This window comes from Clupea harengus, chromosome 4 (genome assembly GCF_900700415.2).
Source record: "Clupea harengus chromosome 4, Ch_v2.0.2, whole genome shotgun sequence".
Classification (NCBI taxonomy): Eukaryota; Metazoa; Chordata; class Actinopteri; order Clupeiformes; family Clupeidae; genus Clupea; species Clupea harengus.
In genome coordinates this window covers 20,984,392-21,006,951 of record NC_045155.1, presented here as the reverse complement: position 1 = coordinate 21,006,951, position 22,560 = coordinate 20,984,392, and the positions used below count along the sequence as shown (strand labels likewise).

The 22,560-nt window shown below is 48.9% G+C and overlaps 1 protein-coding gene across 5 annotated transcripts; it reads left to right on the top strand.

Moving 5' to 3' along the window:
- The first annotated feature begins 559 nt into the window (after positions 1-559).
- wu:fa11c10 (protein FAM110A) lies at positions 560-22,225 on the top strand. Of its 5 annotated transcripts, none has more exons than XM_031566739.1 (4): positions 560-674; positions 3,142-3,276; positions 18,947-19,388; positions 19,553-22,225. In XM_031566739.1, exon 4 carries the CDS (start codon positions 19,585-19,587, stop codon positions 21,016-21,018), a length of 1,434 nt encoding a protein of 477 aa, XP_031422599.1. In that variant the 5' UTR covers positions 560-674; positions 3,142-3,276; positions 18,947-19,388; positions 19,553-19,584; the 3' UTR covers positions 21,019-22,225. The 5 variants fall into 5 exon arrangements, with proteins under 5 accessions (XP_031422599.1, XP_031422594.1, XP_031422596.1 ...); XM_031566734.1 differs by having other exon boundaries at positions 19,550-22,225; XM_031566736.1 differs by having other exon boundaries at positions 560-681; positions 19,550-22,225.
- Positions 22,226-22,560: the final 335 nt, after the last annotated feature.

The window sequence follows — 22,560 nt, the reverse complement described above, 5'->3', positions numbered from 1 at the left end:
GTAGGCCTATAAATATTGCAGTTTAATTCAGCATCTATTCATAGTTTACGTAGGTCCATTACTTTCCTGAAAATAAAATATTGAAAAGGCATCAAAGTCCTTATAATGTCTCTGATGACATGTAGTGCCAACGAGGTTATGAAATGTCTGTTCAACTTTGATTCACGTCAGGCAAGTGTGACTAGCTAAGTTGCTTCAGTTTCCATCAAAGATTCTAGAGCTCTATTGTTTCCCAAACGTTCAGTTACTCCAACACTGAACATGTGCTCCGGTATCCTAGTAACCAAATTCCCAGCGTCTTCCAAACTGTTGAAAAGCCAATGGCGGGATTTAGGACATACTATATCTACAGTCTTGTAGGGGTGCTAGGAAACACAGTTTTAAACATTCTTAAATACTTAAACAAGGCTCTTTAGGGTAGAAGAAACAAACATTAACAGTAGGAGTGTTTCATTAACAAACACTTTTTAAAAATTCTGCTATTGTTGGGTGATAATAGGATTAGGGGGATTTAACATCTAACGCTCACTACCATTGAATTGGTATGATCCATGCAGAATTCGAATTATTCCTTGAATTCAAACTTTCGGTGATTGTGGCGAAGGTCCGGCAAGTGAAAGTTTTGTGAAACGGAAAGAAACGTAATTAATGTTCGTAAGAGGAGATACATTAACGTAAGTAGTACGTAAACATATGCTTTCTTGTTCAATTCAATGCTTTTGTTTCATTAAACTGTTTTGAATGGCAAACCTAACGTTTACTGGTACGAGGGAAAGCTAACTTACTAGCTAGATAGATAGATGTATAGGTTACAGGTAGCTATCCGAGGGCTAACTACGCCTTGTAACTGATGAAGTGGGACCGTTAATTATTTCCTTCCTACCCTAACAAGGGAAAATAAGGCCTGCGGCTGGTTAAGGTTTTTGATATGACGACAACGTCAGGGAGTAAAAATTGCAGAATTAGCCGACTAGTTTTTACTGCTCTGTTAGGTCAGAAGATAACCTGGTTTACCTTTGTCAGGTTAACGTTGGTCACATTAGCTTTCTTACCTGACATTGGCTGGTTACTGTCTGTACATTAGAGTAGTGATAGTATAGTACTTTTAGTAACTGAATTTCTCTTGGCACAACATACCCGACAGGTAACGTTAAGGGGGCATTATTTACCAAAGTTTCTAGCATTATTATGCCAGAGATCACTAACTTAGATAAAAAATAACCAAACGTCTGATTTAATGCATTGCTCCCTAAACTTGCACCAGTATGGCAATGGAGCACTGTAAAATCTAACTGTAAGATCTGGGTGATCTTTTTCTGTATTAGAGATCAGTAAGTGGTGATGTGTTGAAGAACTGAGGCCCTGTGAATGAAGTGCCTGTCATCCACTTCTGGAAAGCACTCAACAATGCATTTGTTTATTTGAGCGTTGTTTTCACTGGAAGGGATAGAGCTGTGGTTGCTCCCTCATGGAAAAGGAAGACGGGGCTGGGAGGCATTGACTAGAAACCGCAGGCCTTTCCTGGATTGACCTGTTTTGTTGGCCCCTCTTCCCTCTGAAACAAGACGCCGCTGCAGGCCAAGTCTTCACAAGCCAAGAGGCATGCCTCACTGGATGTCTGTAACGTAACTGAATGAAGCTTGTCTGCACAGTGCACACCTACAGTTTTGTTTAGCTGCAAACAAGCTCAGTTGGTTTGGATGGTTGTGGTATCTGCTGTTGTTTTAGGACCCAGCGTTACAGCTATTTGCATACACATAAATGGCAGACTGAACGATCTGCCATCATACTGTGCTGCTCTCAGAGAAGCCCTGGCCTCAGGCTACTTTGGGTCATTGAGCCGCTTTCGATGCGCTGGAATGGTTAGGTCTCCACCATGTTTATTTTTTAAAGCCAAGGCCACAAAGAGAAGTAACTTGAAGTGGAAGTGAAAAAAAAACATATTTACAGAGATGTATTGCTCTTGCTTCCCTCAGCCATTTCAAGAAGTTGTGTTCGAACTCTCTAGTGGTACGCCAAATATGGTGTATTCTGTACCAGGTGCGTTTCATAACGACAGTGTCTATCCCTTGAAGCCGGAGCTAACCATTGTTATGAGAAGAGATATTGTGAGGGCTGCTGACTGTGCATTTTTCTCATGTGTAAGTCTCTTTTGGTCTGCGTGCTCTGAACTGGAAGAAGTCTGTGAACCATAGAAGGCCTGTGTGTCCACAATTATTGGCCCCTCTCATGATGTTTAGCACCCGTTCAATTCCTTAATGTAAGTTTTTTGGATCTTACCCGTTTCTTTTCTTTTTGTCAGTCACATCCAACAGAATGTGTGAAGTGTGAACGTGCATGGAGTAGGGGATCACAACAGACTCAAATCTCCGTTAAACTGTTTAGCCTACATGTCAGGGCCACTACTGATTGTGACCGTCTGTACAATTCAGGGTGCTTTTTCATTCCTTCCCCTCTTCAGATTGGTTTTGAGATTCTGCGGTTGGGAGGATTCCTCAGAATTTTCACGAAGCCGTTCATCTGACCAGAGAGATTGTTTTCGGTTGTTTATTGCATAGCTGTGTGTGTGTGAGTGTGTAAGCACACGCACATGTGTCTGTGGGTGTGTGTGTGTGTGTGCGTTTGTGTTTTCTGTGCAAGACATTTTGGGCCAACACCACACCAAGTGAAACAGATCAGATTAAAGAGGTTAGCAGATGTTGCTGCCAGCCTGAGCTTTAGTGTTGCCGTGGTGTTGAGAATTACTAAACAGAATCACGCTCAGCTTCGCACACATAATGTAAGGCTTTGCTGGACTTTTAAATTATGTCATCTTGGGCCAGATTACATCATTTGAAGATTAGTTTTTTTTTTTTTTTATTCAACCCCATCTTTTTAGAGTAATCTTGCTCAGTGTTATGGTACTCACATCTTGTTGACCTTGTGGTTGAAGTCAAAACCTTAAGCTTTCAATCCCAGTGAAACAAAACTGGAAGAAGAATTCTAGCGTGTATTTTAGGAGAAATCTGGATCTCGAGTTCAGCTCTGTCTTTGCATCATAGATACCCAAAGCCATCCTTTCGCTTTACCTGCACCTAATTTAAATCTAACATTTAACCACAAGACTTTAATAAAACATCTGTCTTTTGTATCTTTCTCTAGGTGAGGAGAAGGGATTACAAAGCTGACTGCCTGCCTCACACAGATGGTCCAGTCCTCTCAACCTTGAGGTGGGGAGAGAACATGCAGAAGGCCTTGAGCTGACCGCATAAGGCAGATGTCATTGGATTCACTTAGGTAGTGGTTCACCTTTATGTCTCTGACTGACTGACCATGCAGCTTCAACTTTGATGTAGTAAAGGTTCACTCCGTTGGGATTGTTTTAGAAATATGTTCTACATTTCAGTGATGTCCTGTCCTGCCCTGCCCTGGCTGTAGTGGGCTGTTGCTAGTTCTACCACCCAGGGCATCTATGGGTCTTCTAAACTGTGCAGGGTTGTGTTTGTACACAGTCGGACATAGGCTATATGTCACTATATGTCGGAGCAGCTCTGCAGGTTTCTAGGGTAGTTGGAGGAAGGGGATCCTAAGTCCTCAGCACGCGCAGCTCCATTGTGGACTTTGGTTTACCTTGTGGCAAAGCAAACATTCTGTGATGTATGTGTATACTTTCGCGTGTGTGTTTAAGGTTGACTTGAGGTTTGAATGGGTAAAGGGGTGTGTGTGTGTGTGTTATCTTTTTGTGCGATGGAAACTGGTTGATTGTGTTTGCTGGGAAGGGAGGCAGTTTGAACCCAAACAGGGAGGAGCCTCAGCCTGTAAATAGGAATCCAACATGACAGATGATCAATCCCAGTTTCTTTATTAACCAGTGGAGCCCATTTTGGACACATGAGGTGCATCTAATACATCGCTCTCACTCTTCATCATTGAGGATCATTGGCCAGAGGCTACTTTCAAGTGATTCACATTAGTGAGTCAGAAGCAACAGACTACTTTTTAGTGTTCCATTACCAGTGTCCATAGGTGGGGGAAATCCGGAGTTTTGTCGTTTCAACTTTTTGTACTTCGTCATGAGATGGATGTTGTGAACCCACTACTGACGTCCATAACAGTCATCCTCAGATTGAATCAGGCTTTGCCTTCTGACTTGAGGATGACTCATGTGAAGTGGACTGGGCCAGTTTTCCTGGGTCTTTCCAGGTCCCGAGCACAACTCCTCTCACAGAGCTATCTGCGTCGGCCCGGGATCACCTCGTCGTACCCTGGTACTGCTGACCTCACTGCCATAAACACTCCGCTTGCCAGAGCTCTGAAGCGATGTTGTGCTTTTGCTTTTTATGCAGCCTGGGATGGGTGGTTCATCCCAATGAAGTGCTCTAAATACTCTCCCTTCAGATTGCAGCCCATGGTTGGTCAGTTGCCTCAGGGCCTGGTGGCTGTTGCCTCAGGGTTCAAGCAGGGGGGTGTGGGCGAGGGAGAGACGGATGACATCTTTCCATCAGCTCAGCAGATGCAAGCCAAAGGGGACAGCCCATGGTTACAGCCTGCAGTGGGTCAGGCAGCGATATGCACACACACTCATTCACATCACATACACCATGCGCACGTTGTGTTCTTGTGCATATACACACTTGGAGGCTCCATCAACAATCTCTTTTTCTCTCTCGTGTGTGTGTGCTCCCATGCACTTGTGAGTCACGCTCATCTGCTCATGTGCTGATCATTTCTCCAACACAGCCCCACACACTCCGTACACCCAGTGCACTCAGTATGCATCGGTAAAGAGCCATGATACTCAGAAGAGTAGTCAAACCAAAACCTTTTCCTCTCGGTTTTGAACGTTTTTAAAGAGGTGTGGGTACATCCTGTGTGTTGTCATGCCGTGATGTTGGATGACACCAGTTGACTGATTGAGGTGATAATTGCTAAATTACAGTAAACAGAATGATTAGTGGCCAAGTGTTGGTTTCTCCCTCCACACCTCTCTCTCACATAGGCCTAAACGTTCTCTCTCTCTCTCTCTCTCTCTCTCTTTCGTGCTCTTTCTCATGCTGTCTCTCTCTTTCTCTCTCTCTAATGCTGTCTCTCTCATCCTTCACATATCTCTAGAACTAAGGACTAGTTATTAACCAACACATACACCTGTCAGGTAGTCCCCTTGTGTGATCCCTCCCTCCCTTTGTCGGTCAATCATTCACCCCAACACACACGCACTCAACACACACGCACACTAAGGCAGCCCACATCAACACATACACGTGCATACACACACACACACAGACACGCACACGCACACGCACACGCACACACACACACACACACACACACACACACACACACACACACACACACACACACACACACACACACAGACTGCTCATCTCCTCTGGTATTGCCAGGCTTCCTTTGACAGCACATGAGGAATGTGAGCTGTGCCGCCCACAAGCCGCTCCTCTGACTCAGTCTCTCCCAAGATAAACAGCCCCTGTCCAAGCGTGTGTGTGTGTGTGTGTGTGTGTGTGTGTGTGTGTGTGTGTGTGTGTGTGCATGTGCCCCCATCCTTACCCCACCCCTTCACCCATCCACTTACCCAGAAGGCTGTGCTGCTCTGGCACACGTGAGTGACATAGGAGGGAGATATTTCTTCCCTCTGCTGTTCTCTTTACTCTCTCCTCTAACTGGCCATTGATCCTAAGCTAAGCTGTCGTGTGTGTGTGTGTGTGTGTGTGTGTGTGTGTGTGTGTGTGTGTGTGTGTGTGTGTGTGTGTGTGTGTGTGTGTGTGTGTGTGTGTGTGTGTGTGTTAATCCTTTTTGTGTGTATTTCGTTTATTTATGTTGAAGGTCCAGCTTGAAGGTGCAGATTGACAGACCTGGTGACCCCATTCTGTGTGTGTGCGTGCATGCAAACGCATGCAGCTGTGGTATAGTGACCCTTGCAGTCCCTCATGACTACGTTCACACAGTTATCCATTTCTTCCTTGGAACTTGCAAACTGATTTACGCAGTCACGTTTCAAAGCAGCTCGACCACATGCAAATCTTTTATGGATCATGCAAACTCAGGTTAAAACTGGCTTACCGGTATGTTTGCTCAGTGTTCAATCTGTGTGCCGTTGCACTAAGTGGGCTAGGCTTTTGTCAAGTGTGTGTGTGTGTGTGTGTGTGTGTGTGTGTGTGTGTGTGTGTGTACATACATGCTGTATGTTTATGATAAAGAAGCATATCTACTGTGGCCATGAGAATCTGAGATGGTGTGCACATGTGTGTGAGATGAGTGATGCTGTGAAGTCTTGTCTGGACATGCCTCTGGGTATTTTGAGTTTGTAAAAGGAGACGTGAATGTGTGAATTAGCCTGCTGAATAGGCGTGTGTGTGTGTGTGTGTGTGTGTGTGTGTGTGTGTGTGTGTGTGTGTGTGTGTGTGTGTGTGTGTGTGTGTGTGTGTGTGTGTGTGTGTGTGTGTGTGTGTGTGTGTGTGTCATATCCTTGGCTTGTGGTCTGTCATTTAAAATATGTACCACAGTGTCCTGGTCCTGTCACATTTGGTCTGGCCATTTTAGACCATTTCAGATGGTTGTATCTGTCATAGCTTGTCAGCCCTTATCCAGTGAATGCTATAGTGTGGCTGTGGCAATTAGAAGAAAATCATTGAAGAATGCATCAGAATATTCTATATGTTGTGCAGTTAAGTATTGCAAGCTAGCTCATGTAAGTTGCGAACTTCAGTTGTAAATGTACAACTGGCACAAAATGATTCATCTTCAACACTGTATTTCCACCCTGTGACCAGTAAGGACCACATCCACTGAATAGACGATTCCCTTGGAATTGACCTGTTTTCTATGGCAAACCCTGTGCTTGTTAAGATCATCTATCTATGGTAACGTGCACCCAAAGACCATCTGAGCCAGCATGTTGAGTACTCACGCTTGCAGCCGGCAGCCTTATGGCTTTTTGTGATCAACGTCTTATTCATTTATATACACTGGGGAGCGGGTCACAGGCAAGACTGTTACAAATAAAACATGTTTATCTAATCATCTAATCTGAAAACAGTGAGTATGGAAGAGTAATGGTACATATCGAAGTGCATGTCTGTGTATGTGCACGCTGTAACGAACCCAGCTCACGGGCACGAAACATAAAGGGGAGGCCACGCAGAATGTATGATATAATAATAATAAGTTATTTATTAAGGGTTACAAGTATATATTTATCTAATAATTATAGGAAAACGTGTGGTGAATGTCAGTGTTGTGGAGAGAAACAAAAGATGTAATGTAAAGTCAGCTAAATGGTAATATAAACAAACGACGACGATAATCCAAAACCAACGACAATCCAAAACAGAATGTATGATATAATAATAATAAGTTATTTATTAAGGGTTACAAGTATATATTTATCTAATAATTATAGGAAAACGTGTGGTGAATGTCAGTGTTGTGGAGAGAAACAAAAGATGTAATGTAAAGTCAGCTAAATGGTAATATAAACAAACGACGACGATAATCCAAAACCAACGACAATCCAAAACCACCAACGACAACCGTTCAAACACCAACGACCAATCCACAACTCCAATCCAATGCTCTCCCGACTTCAGTCTGATCAGGGCTTTTATAGCCCAGCCAATCAACCATACACCTGGTTCCAATTCACCTGTTGTAGAGACAGATAGAGAACAGGCATGCCAATATCATGGGGCGGGGCCTAGACCCGCCAGGGTCGTAACAACGCACACACACCAACATATATCTGTATATAGCCTTATAGCTTTCTGAGGGTAAGAGGATGAGCAGGAACAGAGCTGTGGGAAAGTGAGAGCAGCAGTCTGAGGACATGAGCAGCGATGGAGTTACAGCTCCCAGGTCAAAGGTCATAGCGATAGCAGTTCTGAGGGCAGCGCGAGGCTTAACCCCGCGGCCTGGCCCAGCAGCAGATGAGTCGTCCAGAGCGCTGGCCTGTCACAATCTGAGGTGGAGGGGGCAGCGGATCGTCTGGCTGACGGGCATGTGTTTCTAGGAGTGTTTTTGAACTCCCCTGCCCCTCCAACCAAAAAACCACAAATCCATCAACTCCTCTGTGCGTGTATACCTGATCCAATTCCAGCGTCAGTAACCGCTGAATTACTGCACTCAGGGCAAAACATTTTTACCCTTCTGCCCCAGCCGAGCAGGTGGAGCTGAGACAGCCCTTCTCCCCTGCCCCTACACCACAAGTGCAGAATTACACCCCGTTCGCATGGAGCTCTGTTACCATAGCCACCGGCCAGCACTCCTCTTTGTGAGGAGGATTTGTTATGAAAGAGCCAGTCAGGTATGCCCCCCTGGCAGCTGTGGGATCTGTTTCCCAAGACTGAGAAGGGTGGGGAGGTGGTGGTGGTGGTGGTGGAGGTGGTTGTGGTGGGAGGATAGTCTGTACCTGCATGAGATTTTGATTGCTGCTGTAGGGTCTTTCTGGGCAGCAGGGTGAGGCAGCTGTAGAATACTTGGAGGTGCAGGAGGATGGGGGGCTGTGTTTTTGTGTTTCACAGACAGGCTACATCTGTTTGGCAGATGCTGTGTGTGTGTGTGTGGTGTGTGTGTGTGTGTGTGTGTGTGTGTGTGTGTGTGTGTGTGTGTGTGTGTGTGTGTGTGTGTGTGTGTGTGTGTGTGTGTGTGTGTGCGCGCGCGCTTGTCCTGTTGGATGCTCACCTTCTCGTCCCTGATTGTCACTACGTAATCTTCCTGTAGAGATGGGTGTGAAGTCTGACTTTGTTTACTGGAAGATATTACTGTGGTTATAACTGAGATTATGGTTATGACATTCAGCGAGTCATAAAATCAGAGAGCTTCGGGCCAGATGTTTTTTTTCTTCCCATCTCTCTGTGCTGGTCTTACTCACCCCAGTCTGTCTGCTAGCCATAGGTTCCCCTTGCACAGCAAAGTGAAGTCCACCCAAGTGTCTGATGTGGCCAGTGAAGTGGTGTGAAGTTAAAACTCTCTCTTACACACACACACACACACACACACACACAGGCTAAAGCCAGTTTCAAAACTCAACAGTTCTGCTCCTTCCCTCCCAGCCAAGTATAGAGTGCACTCCTCCCATCTAGTATGTTACACAAATAAACACAGCTCCATTAGTTGATAATGAGACCTACAGAACACCTGCGTCTCTATATGGCTACAGGAAACCTGGAGTTCCGTGCTGACTAATTAGGCAAGCATGCACTGTAACACACACACACACACACACACACACACACACACACACACAGATATATGCACACAATTAGGCCAAAAGTCAAGTTAGGCTACATACACTGACATACACACACACACACATACTTGAGATGGGTGGTCTGCCACAGGTAATCCTTATCTGGTGCGACCTCCGTGATGTGGTATGGGGGGGGGGGGGGGGATATCCTCTGACCTCTGCTCCTCCACTGTTTCGGGAAACTCACACCCTCCTCTTTGATGGACTCAGCCAGCGCTGTTATATCACTTCCTGGTGAGGTGTGTGAATGAAGTGCTACGGGGAAATGATGGCTATGTCATGTCATGCCAAGACTGAAGAGTGCCCGGACCAAGACAGGGACTGCTGGGATTGGGGGACGGGATGAGCAAAAAAGGGCTTTGCTCCAGCTAATGGTGAAAGGTTGCAGGATGTATATTTCTCTCTCTCTCTGTGTGTGTGTGTGTGTGTGTGTGTGTGTGTGTGTGTGTGTGTGTGTGTGTGTGTGTGTGTGTGTGTGTGTGTGTGTGTGTGTGTGTGTGTGTGTGTGTGTGTGTGTGTGTGTGTGTGTGTGTGTGTGTGTGAATTGGAGGGGTTAATAATTAAAGGGCTAGTTCTGGCCCATGTCACTAAGAGGAAGTACCCTTCTTCCTGCCTGTGGAGCAGTGGCTCTGCTTCCTGCTTTGCCAGGCAAGGGTGGAGTGAAAGAAGGAAGTAGGGAGAGAGAGGGGGAGGAGAGGAGAGAGAGGGGGAGGAGAGGAGAGAGAGGGACGGAGAGCAGAAGAGAGAGACTGAGGGAGGGGGAGGGAGAGTAGGAGTATACAAGCCCAGAGAGGTATTCCTGTTGGTTGAACGCTCTGGTAGGCTGTCCCTCTCTTTCAGCAGGACTTCATGCACACACACACACACACACACACTTACACACTGTTGATACAGACGCACGCTGTGGCTTTGGCACGGAGTGACTTCTCTTCCACCAGGACTTGAGTTTGTTTCGCTGCTGAACTCCACAGTTAAGACTCGACGACTCTACGGGAGTTTTCACGCATGTACGCAGCTGTAAGTAAGCGATCCCAGAGCTCATGACATGTCTTGTTTTTGTGGTTTGGAGGGTGTTAAAGAGAGAGTGAATCGGCAAGTTAGGAGGAGTGACTTTTCCAATTAAGAGAGGGTTTTTTTTTTTTTTTTTGCATGTATGCAATAAAGGTAATAATTCTGCAAAGTTGCCAAACCTTCAAGGTGCTGGTCACAGACAACTTCTGGACATTTACAGCAGTATCCAAATGATCTACTGTTGGGCAGAGCCGGCGCGGGCACTTTATTGAATCCTTTTCTGTTGTTTTTTTCTCATTTAATAATTTAATGTGAGGAATTTCAGCAGAGCACGTGTTGGGAATGAGATGGTCCTGTGCTCTTAGAATGTTAATGAGCCAACTGAACATGGGGCTAGTTCACTGAACGCAGAAGACTGCTTTTGAGTGAGGAAAAGAGAGAGCGAGCGAGCGAGAGAGAGTGAGGGGGAGAGAGAGGGTTAGAAAAAGGGTGAGATAAAGAGACTGCCAAAAGCCCTGCGTCCTTGGTGACACTCTCAGACTCTGTGTAACACTTTTGTCTGGTGGAATTTTCCCATCACTAATAAGCCTGTTCGAGTCTTGTGTTGCTTTCATAAAGACTTCGAACTTTGTCTTTATGTAAAACACGCATCAGGGGATGTGTCATTAGGTTCTACTCAAACTTCAGAGTGTTCAGAGGTGTTGGAACAAAGAGAGTTTTGAGTGCTTTGACAATGACTGTTCAGGACTGCAATTATATACACACACTTCTTCTTCCTCTAGTCGCTCATCTGTTTGTGTGTATGCAAGTGTTTGGCAGCACAAGTCCTTGTTAGTGTGTGGGAATGACGGGGTATGACTTCCATGGCTTGTGTGTGTGTGTGTGTGTGTGTGTATGTGTGTGTTAACGCGTGCTCTCAGTATGCCAGCAGGGGAAAACAAATGAAAATCCTCTGTCTCTCTCTGTCCTTTGGGCTCTGAGAGTGTTTCTGCCTGTCACCGCACAACCAGGGGCTCCCGGGTAGGATAAATGGCTGTGTCTGTGTGTGTGTGTGTGTGTGTGTGTGTGTGTGTGTGTGTGTGTGTGTGTGTGTGTGTGTGTGCGTGTGTGTGCACATAGTGCATGAAGCCCTGTGGGAAAGCGAGAGGCTCATGATTGGAGTGGAAATGGGTAAAGAAAACACGCCAGGCCAGTGCAGACTGCTGTGACGCCGCTCGGTCGCTGAGTGCACCACCATGCCTCTGTGATTACACTCGTTGTGTGTGTGTGTGTGTGTGTGTGTTGGGAAGAGAGATTATGTTGTCTGTGTGTGTGCTCTGTGCATTGCAGAGTGTGCGTGTGTGTGTGTGTGTGTGTGTGTGTGTGTGCTTGATCAGTGAGACGGAGTGTTTAAATGCATTGTAAATATGTCATTGTGTGCAATGTTGTTTGTGTGTGTGCTGACGTAGCAGTTTTTGATAACGGTTTGTGTTTAGTCTGTTCCTGCCTTTACCCTTGGTTCCACTCCCTAAGCACTCATCTCCTCTCCTCTCCCCCGTGCTCTGCCCACAGGGCTGGTGCCGGAGCACACAGGTAGCCTCTGCTCTGTGGATGAGAATGACAAGGTCACCACAGACATGATGACCATACAATCTGACATTTTAGTTGTAGTTGTTGTTGTTTGTAAGCAGGTTTTATGCATAATCAATAGGTCCATCTGATTTGCTCTTTTGTCTTAAGCAAACCACAGAGGTGTCAGGCATGGAAGGCCACCCTGGAGGGAATAGATACAGCTCAAATGGACAACTGACCACAGGGTCAACTCCAGGTCAGGCCAGACTGCAGGGGGACATAGGGCGGCTGTTCCCTCGCTGACCACAGAGCACGGCCTGCGTCTTGTCAATCATCAGCCGACACAGCCCTCTGGAGGCTCAGTGACCCCCGCAGCAGCAGTGCGCCGCTGGTTTGCGCTGCGGTCGCTTCGCAGAGACTGTTGTGGGGGGTTTTTGTTTGACGTGTGTGCTTGGCCTGTTGGGGGAAGCTGCAGCGTGTTTCTGTTGGGCTGGGACAGAGAGCTGGAGGGGGGGGGGAGGAGCGTGCTGATGCGTCATGATGCAGGCCTGGACTAGACTATTTGCCTCCTACACCGCTGGGCTGAGCAGTGGTGAGGCAGAGCGGGGGAGTAACCGTGGAGATGGTGAGAGGGCCTCTCTGTGATGCAGTGAGGAGTCATGGGAAGGTGACTGATCATTTCCTGTTGTGTCAGTTGGGGATGCTAGGGCGTGGGGATGGGGGGTGTTCGTGTGAGGGCTTGAGAGGAGGCCAGGTAGGCACTGAAGCTCCCCGCAGTCAGATCAGCCTGAGTACACGCCCCTTTGGGAGTTTGTCCCTCTGCTGTCGATCCTTTGGTTCCTCCTGCTGCTCCCCGCTTTCCGTCTTGTCTAATGAGGACAAATTACAGATGTCAGCGTCCGTATGTCTGCCGCGGGGGGTGCAGCTTCACCTCAGAGGGGGGCAGCTGGACCGCCTGCACTCATCTGATTATCTTGTTATGGCCAGATTGGGGAGGTAGAGACGGCCTACACACACACACACACACACACACACACGCAGTCAGTCCATCAGTCACTCGCTCCATGTAATGCTCAATTAAACTTACCAAGGGAGAGGTCAGAGCATATTTGTGGGTATTATGTTTTTGGAAATTGAGTGATGAGCGTGAGTGACCATGTATGCATATTGTGTCTTTGTGCTGTGTTTTATGATTGTGTGTGTGATTTTAAGGAAATGTATGGAATAGTGTGTGTGGGGGGGGGGATGAATATCTGGGGGCTCCACAGGGTGTGTGTGTGTGTGTAATAGTGAGTGGGGGGCTGAATATTGAGGTTGTCCTGAGGGTGCAAAAGCAGACAGTCAGGCCTGGGTAAGAGTGGGGGGAGATGGGTAAAAAGAGGGGGGAAGGGTTGGTGGGGATGATTGGGGTGGGGGTTTGACTGGGTTGGATCCGGGAGATGGGGAGGGAGGGAGGGTGTGTGTGTGTGTGTGCGCAGGCCTATGTTGTAACAACTCTTTCATGCTCCAGTGGTTGTGTGCCAGAGTTGACTTTGGCCTGCTGTGATTTGATGTGGAGTTTAGGGGTCTGTGTGTGTGTGTGTGTGTGTGTGTATGGCATAACTTCACTTTTGGTTATAATTTTGTGTGTGTGTGTGTGTGTGTGTGTGTGTGTGTCTCAATGTGAATGTATGTAGCAAAGCTTGCCTGTTGGCATTGTTTGTGCATGTGTATGTCATATGTTGTGTACTTTACTCTAATTGTGTGTGTGTGTGTGTGTGTGTGTTATTCTCTCCTGCCCATTAAGAGCTTGGTTCTTCATTAGTAAAGATCCACCATCGATAGACACTGACCCCCTGTTTGAATGGTTATCAGGTGAAAAGGTTGGAGCTCCAGGGACGGAAGGTGGCTCTCTGTGTTCAGTGGTTTGGCACTCTGGTGTCAGTCCCCACGAGGCCAAGAGTTCTCTCCCTGTCTATTACCCCCGTAAAAGCCCTTAACTCTTCCCAGGGGATTCCGACTCTTGACAGCCCTTATCGAGCAGCACTCCTCTGGGCTGGGCTTTATGGCTTGAAAGCAGAAAGGCCAGTGTAGTGCTCTGTGACAGACAGACAGACAGACAGACAGACAGACAGACAGACAGACAGACAGACAGACAGACAGACAGACAGACAGACAGACAGACAGACAGACAGAGCCTGACCTGTCTTGCATTTAGCGGAAAGGTGAACCCTTGAAAAAAAGATCTTTTTTTTCCATTGCAGTGGTGTGCTGCTGGGATGCCAACGCTGGACGGGCAGTACGTCTCTTTTGTCAGGAGTTGGCAGCGGCCGAGAGAGGGGGGGAAAAGTGACCTGGGGGAACCATAAATAAATGAGCAGTGCAGTCGGTACAATAACCTTTCAGTCCACCAGACCAACAGTCTTTCAGGCAAGCAGGCCAACAGTCGAACAGAATGAGTCCAGTGTCCAACAGAGCCGCCACCAGCACCATCTGATTTTTAATTAACAGTTTTATATATAGCTTTGCACTTGCTTCCCCAGAGGACGTCTGCTTTTTCTGTTTTTGTGGCCGGTGTGCTCGTTCTTCAGCACGTGAGTCATGGTGGCTCCATTGGTGTCCATCACACCCTCAGCTCTCACCTTTAGCAGGTTAAGTCACACCCAGGAACCTTCCGGAAGCAGTTGAGGCGGGTTATGAAATGGGGTGAGCTGACTTCGCCCTTGGATAGAACCTCTCTCTCTCTCACTCTCTCTCTCACTTTCACCTCCTGTGTTTCTGCAGTGCGGAGCTGAGAGGTGACCAGTGGCAGGAGGCTGGGCAGAGCTCTGGGGACTTGGGCCTATTGCTGTCCACCACAGGGCTTATTTATTTTTACACACTGCCATTTATTTTATCGACAGGAACTCCTATGTGAGTTTGAGCAATGGACTGGTGGCCAGCCCCTTTTCCTTCTGTCTGTCCCTCTCTCATTCTCTCCTCCGGTCTGTCTCTGTCCCTCTCTCTCCACATCTACCTGCAGTGTACTTTTTAGTACCTCTTGATTTCTTTCTTTGCTCTCTCTTCCTTGCTTTCAGTTTCTCTCTGTCCATCCATCACGTGTGTCTGTGTTGTTGTGCGTGGCGTCCAGTAATTGATAGATATTAAAGGAGCAGCAAATTGCTTCCAGTCGTTGGATTCCCCTATAATTACACCTCGTGACTCTGTGGAGATCTCTCTCTCTCTCTCTGCAGAGAAACGTGTTGTGGTGATGTTGTTTTTTCCTCCTTCAGCTGGAGTCTTTTGGAAGTGACCTCTGCCTTCCCCTGGAGGAATTGCACATGTGGCGTCACTTTTTCCCCCCTGTTGGGCACGGCTCGTAATAGCATATCATTAAATCCTAATAAACTTAGCCCAGTGCTTCACATGGGGAAAAAAAGAGAAAAGAAACGTACGAAAAGACACGCGATGCAGAAAACAGACACAATCAGGGCCCTGTTTGAGTCCTGGACCAAGCTCGGGCCAAGTGGTTGGGAAATCTTTTTTTTCTTTTTCCACACTCCGTCTCCGAGACCAGACCACAGTCTGTCCGTTACCCATGCGTTACGTCAGTTTACAAACATTCTCATCTCGCTCCTTCTTTCTCCTCTCCCAACTTCTTTTCACACTTGGGGTGTACATTGATGCCGTAGGCGGGTAACGGTGCACGGCCTCTGCAGACCCTCTGAGCCATTGAACATGGGTGTGGCGTGTGGGGCCTTGTCGTGGCGTTATCCAAGTCGTCTCTTTATTGGTTAGTTATTCCTGTCACTGTCCTCCCCCACCCCTCGTCCTCGTCCTCGTCCCGCCTGCCCTGATCCCCGTTGGCACGCTCTGGGCACCCTGCTGTTATCTAGTGCAGTTCACACCTCGCCACCCTCGCCACCGCCGCCGCCAACCTCACCCTGCCCCACAACCACACAGGCCAAGCAGCCTCTGTTTTTCAGGGTGCATTCCTGTGTGTGTGTGTGCTGTTCAGGGTTCTGGGTGAGGTTTTTCTACTTGGCACGTGATTCTTTACAATCATAGCATGAAGCAGTGGTAGGGGCAACAGGAGCTGTACTTCTCTAAGAGGGAAAAAAACACAACTCCTGTAGGCTAGCAGGCAAAGTAGACAAAATAGTTTAGTTAGCAGCACTGCACGCTGCTCCATACATCGTCTACATGTATGCACACTACACTACATTAGAAAGAGCTCCATACACCGTCTACATGTATGCAGACTACATGAGAAAGAGCTCCATACACCGTCTACATGTACGCACACTACATTAGAAAGAGCTCCATACACCGTCTACATGTATGCACACTACATGAGAAAGAGCTCCATACACCGTCTACATGTATGCACACTACACTACTTTAGAAAGATTCCTCATTTTGAGGTCATGTTCATCAGGTCGTGTCTGATGGAGAGCTTACGCCTTGAACCCTCCTGATGGAGCAGTTTGTTGTGCTGTAGTCAACTTTCTCTTCCCCCTTCTCTTTTCTCTCCCACAGAACTCAGGAGCTTGATCCTGATTAACAGAACAATGGCACTTCTCCTGTCAGCATGATTACAGGCTGTGGTTGCGTGTGTCTGTTTCTGTGTGTGTGTGTGTGTGTGTTTGTGTTTGGGTCTGCTGTGTGTGTGTGTTTGTGTTTGTCTACTGTGTGTGTTTACCATACAGTGGCTTTAGTGTGACTGGTAAACTTGGGAACTAAGGGCTGCAGTGTTAACCCGCTGCTCACCAGCCGTGGGTGGGTGACTGACTGCCTGCCTGCCTTGTGGTCCTCCTTTGCTGTTCCCTACCGGTGGGTCATAGTCCATCTCTTTCTCTCTCGCTCCTCGGAGCACAGTGGCCCCCAGTCCTCTTTATCAACATGGGTGACACCACTGACAGGGCAGCTGTGTGCTGTGCTGAGCTGAGAGAGGCCACAGGGTACTGGGACACCAGGAAACTGCGGACGTGAGCAATGAGTTGCCATTGACCCTGGGAGTATTTAGTAGAGGAGCCTGGAGAGTACCCTCACACACACACACACACACACACACACACACACACACACGTATACACAGGGGTGTACGCAAAGACAGACACACTTACACACTCATGCCATTGACTCCACTGAGCCAGCTTGGTTGGATCCTGTGCAAATGTGCTGAGTCTATTAAAAGCTCTGCCACTTCGAGACAGCTGAGAGGGTAGAACTCTGCATCCGTGTGTGTGTGCGTGTAGACGTGGGGAAATGTCTCTTACAAGGTTACAGATTGTATATATGTCTTTGAAGAGGCCCTGCACTGCTTCTGACCTGGATATGCCCAGCTCTTCATGTAGAGCCCTGCTGTGAGACATGACTGCTGACAGACATGTCATATGTGTTAAATACATCCATGTGCTCCCAATGTGACAATAGTGCTAATCTATCAGGAAGCAGGGCTCGCATGTCTCCGGTCATAACCACTTAAAGCACTCCCGCTCTCTCTCTCTCTCTCTCTCTCTCTCTCTCTCTCTCTCTCTCTCTCTCTCTCTAACATGTCATTTTGGGTATGTTTTCTTTTACCCAGATCTTCTCCAGTTTTGGTTTGTGTGTGTGTATCTCTCTCTCTCAAGCTAATGGATGGATAATATTCAACTTCCAGCAGTTTAATATTATAGATAACATGGCATTTTGGGTATGTTTTCTTTTACCCAGATCTACCCCAGTTTTGGTGTGTGTGTGTGTGTGTGTCTGTCTGTCTGTCTTTGTCTGTGTGCCTTGTGGTTTCTAGGCTAATATGTGGGCACAGACAGCATGCTGCATATTCACTGCAGTGTTAGCTGGGATTTGGTGCACAAATGGAGATCTTTCAGACTAATTTTAGAGTCTATTCATTTCGAGAACTGAGTCTTATGAAATCGGATTGCTCCGTGTGTGCCGTGGGGCCTGTTTTTTCATGGGGGGTGGCAGGGCAGGGTAGGGAAGGCGTGTGGTGTTGGGGGCATGGTAGGGAGATGAGGGTTGAGATGGGGGGAGGAATGGGGACACAGGCTCAGGGAGAAAAGAAGGCTATAAAAAGATGAATTAAAAGTGTAGCGGATGAAGAGGAGGCAGAGGGGGAGCGATGAAGGGGAAGGAGACGAGGATGCAGGGCGTCGTGTGATGTAATCTGACGCGCTAATGGTGTAACTAAAATAAGAAGGGGAGGACAGGAGTGAGAGAAGACAGAGACAAAAGAAAAAGAGAGAGAGAGAGAGAAAGAGAGTTAATCTTGAGCCTCAGTGGAGTTGAGTGGATGCGACGTTGGAGCAGCTCTGCTTTGTTTACAGTGTGCAGACATCTTAAGAGGGTTTTAGGGCTTTATGTTAAAAACGAGGCTCGTCTGGCAGGCGGAGGTGATGCTCCCCACTGTTCCAGCTGGATTGCAGAGACAGACACAGAACCAGCCCAGTCCAGCCCAGCCCAGCCCAGAACATGTTAATCTGCCTAGAATGTCTCCAGCTCAGAGATGGGGACAGTACCCCACGCTGCCGCGCTATTGTGCAGCAGAACAGCACCACCACAAGTGGAACAGTGCAGGAGATATTTCAATATGTATTTATTTATTTATTTGTTTGTTTTGATCCGCCACAAAGCCCTGCTGTGTTTGATGCAACTGAATGTAAAAGATTGCAGCTGTTCCACTCTCTGGGGCCTTTTCTTTTTGTGTCCTCCTCCTTTTCTCTTCGTCTCTTTCTCTCTCTCTGTCTCTCTCTGTGTCTGTTTCGCCACGCCTTTCAAAGAACTTCATTTCAATGAAAATTCAGTAGGAGTGTTTGTTTGTGAGTGGGGGGAGGGGCCCTGGTCGACAGGAGTTCCTTGGGGCTGGGCCAATCAGGGGGCAGCTCCCAGCCCCATCGGCTCCGCCCCCCCCCCTGTCTGAGGAGAAGCTCTGCGAGGCCCCTGATTGGCCGCTGTGGTGGAGTGTGTAGGGGAGGAGTCAGACGGCGTATTAAACCACACGTCTGCTCCCATTTCATCTAGAGTGCCGCTGAGCCGTCGAGTCAGGGAGGAGAGCAGCAGATAGAGAGAAAGAGGGAGAGAAGAGAGGGATAGAAAGAGGAAAAGAAGGAGCGCTTGACTGGGTTTCTCTCCACTGGGCTGTCAGTGATCAGTCCCTCTCTCTGTCTTTCTGTAAAACAGGAGTTCCAGTGTGTGAGCGCACCGATGCAGGATTAACAGCCAGGGACTCCACTAGAAGCCGGTGAGGAGCAAAGAGGAGGACAGCCTGTGTGGAGTTGCCGTGGTTTTTCTTCCCCCCCCCCCCTCACCTTTTCTCTGCCCTGCCGGTGGACGAGGGGCTGTATCAGAACTACGCCTTTGGACCTCTCACCTCTCAACCCCCCACCCCCCCTCCACACACACACACTCCCGAACCTGCCGTGGTCTCCCTGTGGGTCAGTCAGCCGGACTGATGTGGAATGCGACCCCTCCTGACCCCAGCCCACAAGCCCCCATTCACTGAGCTGCAGCGGAAAGAGGGTGCATAAAAGAGCCTGGCGAGAGAGGGTCCCTACAACAGCCAGGAGGAAAAGAGACAGAAGAAGAGAAGTAACAGCAGCAGCAGGAGGAGCCTTTCAGACTGGTAAGCAAGTTAAAGGGGGGGGGGGGGCAAAGACAAGAGGAGTAACTTACAAAAGAGCTGTTTTGGTGTTTGTGACATTTGTGAGCGTAGACGAGGCTGTGGTCATTAGCCTCTGCTTCACCCTGTGTTTCCTGTCTGTCTGTCTGTCTGTTCACCTCCAGCAGCCTCCGCCGCCGCTGCTGCTGCCGATCCCATCATGCCCGTGGAGACGCTGCGGCCGTGTGACGGGCGCCTGGGCACCGGGGGCCCTTTCACCTCGGCCATGCCCTTCCGCATCCTCAACAGGGGCCCCAACTACTTCCGGCGGCCGGCAGAGCCGGGAACACGCAAGCTGAGTGCCGTGGAGCGCCTGGAAGCCGACAAGGCCAAGTATGTCAAGAGCCAGCAGGTGGCGCTCACACGGCAGGAGCCCGTCAAGCCGCCCATCATCCGCAAGCCGCTCATGTCGCCCGGCATGATGCTGCAGTGCCGTATCAGTACGCCGCCGGCCCGAAAGGTCCCCCGCCGCCCCCTCATGCACCTGGACGCTGAGAACGGAGGCGAGGGGGGCCTGGGGTCCCGCAGGGGGCCTCACCTCAACCTGGAGATCCTCAACAACCTCATCAACGTGTGTGACGGCCCGCTGCCCTCCCCGTCATCCTCACCTTCACCCATCCCTTCATCGCCCTCGCCCTCGCCCTCGGCCTCCTCACCCTCTTCCGGGTGCAAGCGGCCCGGAGGTGCCCCCTGTCTGGAGCCTCAGCACCCCACGGGCGCCACCCCGGTGTCCTCCTGCACCTCGTCGCCCCTCAATGGCCACGTGGACCGCCGACCGCCCCCCATCCCAGCCCGGGCCCCGAGAACGGGCGCTTACAGCTCTCCGAACTCCGTGACGGTGCGGCGGGTGGACGTGCGGCCCCAGGCGGAGGTGCGCAAGCCCCCCAGGATGTTCCTTCACAAGCCCCGGCAGATTGCCCAGCCTCAGGTAGCCCAACCACAGGCCCCGCCGTCACTTCCTCCTCCTCCCCCTCCTCCCACCACTACCACTACCACCTCCTCCTCCCCCTCCCCTGCATCCCTGCCCTCATCTCTCCTCAGCCCACAGCCTCCTCTTCCTGATGCGCCTCCCTCCTGCCTGCCCTCCAGCCCCCTGTTGCTCCGCGCAGCGGGCGTTCTCCCCCCGGCATCCCCGGCCTTCACGCGCATCTCCTCGGCCAGCTCCCGCGGCTCGGCCCGCAAGCACCCGTCGCTGCACCGCTCCAAGTCGGACCTGAGCGACCGCTACTCGCGTGCCACCGCCGACCTGGAGCGCTTCTTCAACTACTGCGGCTTGGACCCCGAGGAGGTGGAGGGCATGGGTGGCGTGGAGTGCTTCGCCCGCGCCAGCTCTGACATCGTCTCCATCTCCAAGCTGCACAGCGTCAGCACGCCCAGCTCCGAGTGTGGCGACGGCGGCGGCGGCTACGGCGGCCGAGGAAGAGTAGGTGGATGTGAGGACAATTATGATGACGATGATGACGAAGGCCCGCCCAGGCCCAATGAGCGCGTGCCCTACAGCATCTCGGTCATCGAGAGGAACGCCCGCGTCATCAAGTGGCTTTACGGCATCCGCCAGGCGCGAGACATCTCGCAGAACGTTTCTAACGTCTAGATGTTCACATGGTCATGTTTGTCTACACAGGAGGCTGGACTTCAGGACGGACAGGAATATGCATTGGGGAAAAAGACTGACTTGTATAGCCCCCTTGTTTTTGTTTTGTTTGTTTGTTTTTTTTTTATATGGTATATAGCTTATTTATTATTTCCCTGAGAACATTTAGAGCCCCCTTTGTGTCCATTTTTCTTTGTATATTTGTGTGACACAGAGAGATTTTTCTTTTCTTTTGCCTTACAGTAAGTTAAAGGATATATTTTTGATGTTGTTGGGGGACTCCTGTGCATTAACCTTCAGACATGGGACTGATCGCTCTCCTGAAAACGTGATGTCACCATCATTACCTCAGAGGCGAAAGGCTAGCACACTCTGCGTAAGGACTAGTGAATGATGGGGGGATCGTTACTAAAGCAATAATAATCGCAATGATGATGAAAAGCTTTTGAGTGAGTGAGTGAGTGAGAGGAGGAGGATGAGGATGAAGGCAGCAGTAGACCTGCTGTGATCTTGCTAATGTTCAGGTACTTTAGTCTGTGTTAAACCACAGCAGTGGTGTGGCTGTGACCTTTGAACCCCAGGTGTTGCTGTCAGAAATCTGGTGCTACTTTGATCTCTGAGCGCTGAGACCCTTGGCCAGTTCAGGACACAGTTACGATGACTGATGAATTGATTGATTGACAGCTGTCATTATCGGGTTCATCAGGTCACAGCCTCCCATGGCTGTGGAGATTGCAGAAAGCAGGTGAAGAATCCAAGATATGCACAGCATGGCAGGTGATATTAAACCAACACACAGACAAACTCTCTCACACACACACACACACACACACACACACACACACACACACACACACACATGCACGTAGTACTGCACACATGTAGTTGAACACAACACAACTGCACACTTCCACGCAGACACTAAATGCGGTTCACTGGTATCTGTACGATGGAACAGTGTGTATGTGAGTGTGCGACTGAGAGAGCTTGTACAGAAATGATAGCAAAGAAGACCTTAATAAATACTGTGAAAAAAAGATATCTTCCATGGAAAAAAAGAAACACTTTTTTAAAGTTACCATGGCTGTTAGACTGTTAATGCTGTTCATGTTTTGCGATGCATGAAGAGGAGGAACCCTTTTAGCATGAGTGTGTGTGTGTGTGTGTGTGTGTGTGTGTGTGTGTGTGTGTGTGTGTGTGTGTGTGTGTGTGTGTGTGTGTGTGTGTGTGTGTGTGTGTGTGTGTGTGTGTGTGTGTGTGTGTGTGTGTGTGTGTGTGTGTATAACATATGAGTATATATGTCTCATGTATGCCATTTCAGCTAAGCACACTTTCCTCCCTCACCAAACACATGGCAGCACATACATAGCGCAGATGGGTTCCATGCTGGCAGGGTCAGGTTGTCATTTCAGCAAAGCGCTCAGAATAAGCTGATTTTTATGTTTGTCGTATGCTGTCGCCTGGGAAGAGTTTTGGGAAAGGTCTTGTCATGTTGTCAACAAGTGGTTTAAGTATGTTGGTAGAGGAGCACAGGGGTCAGAG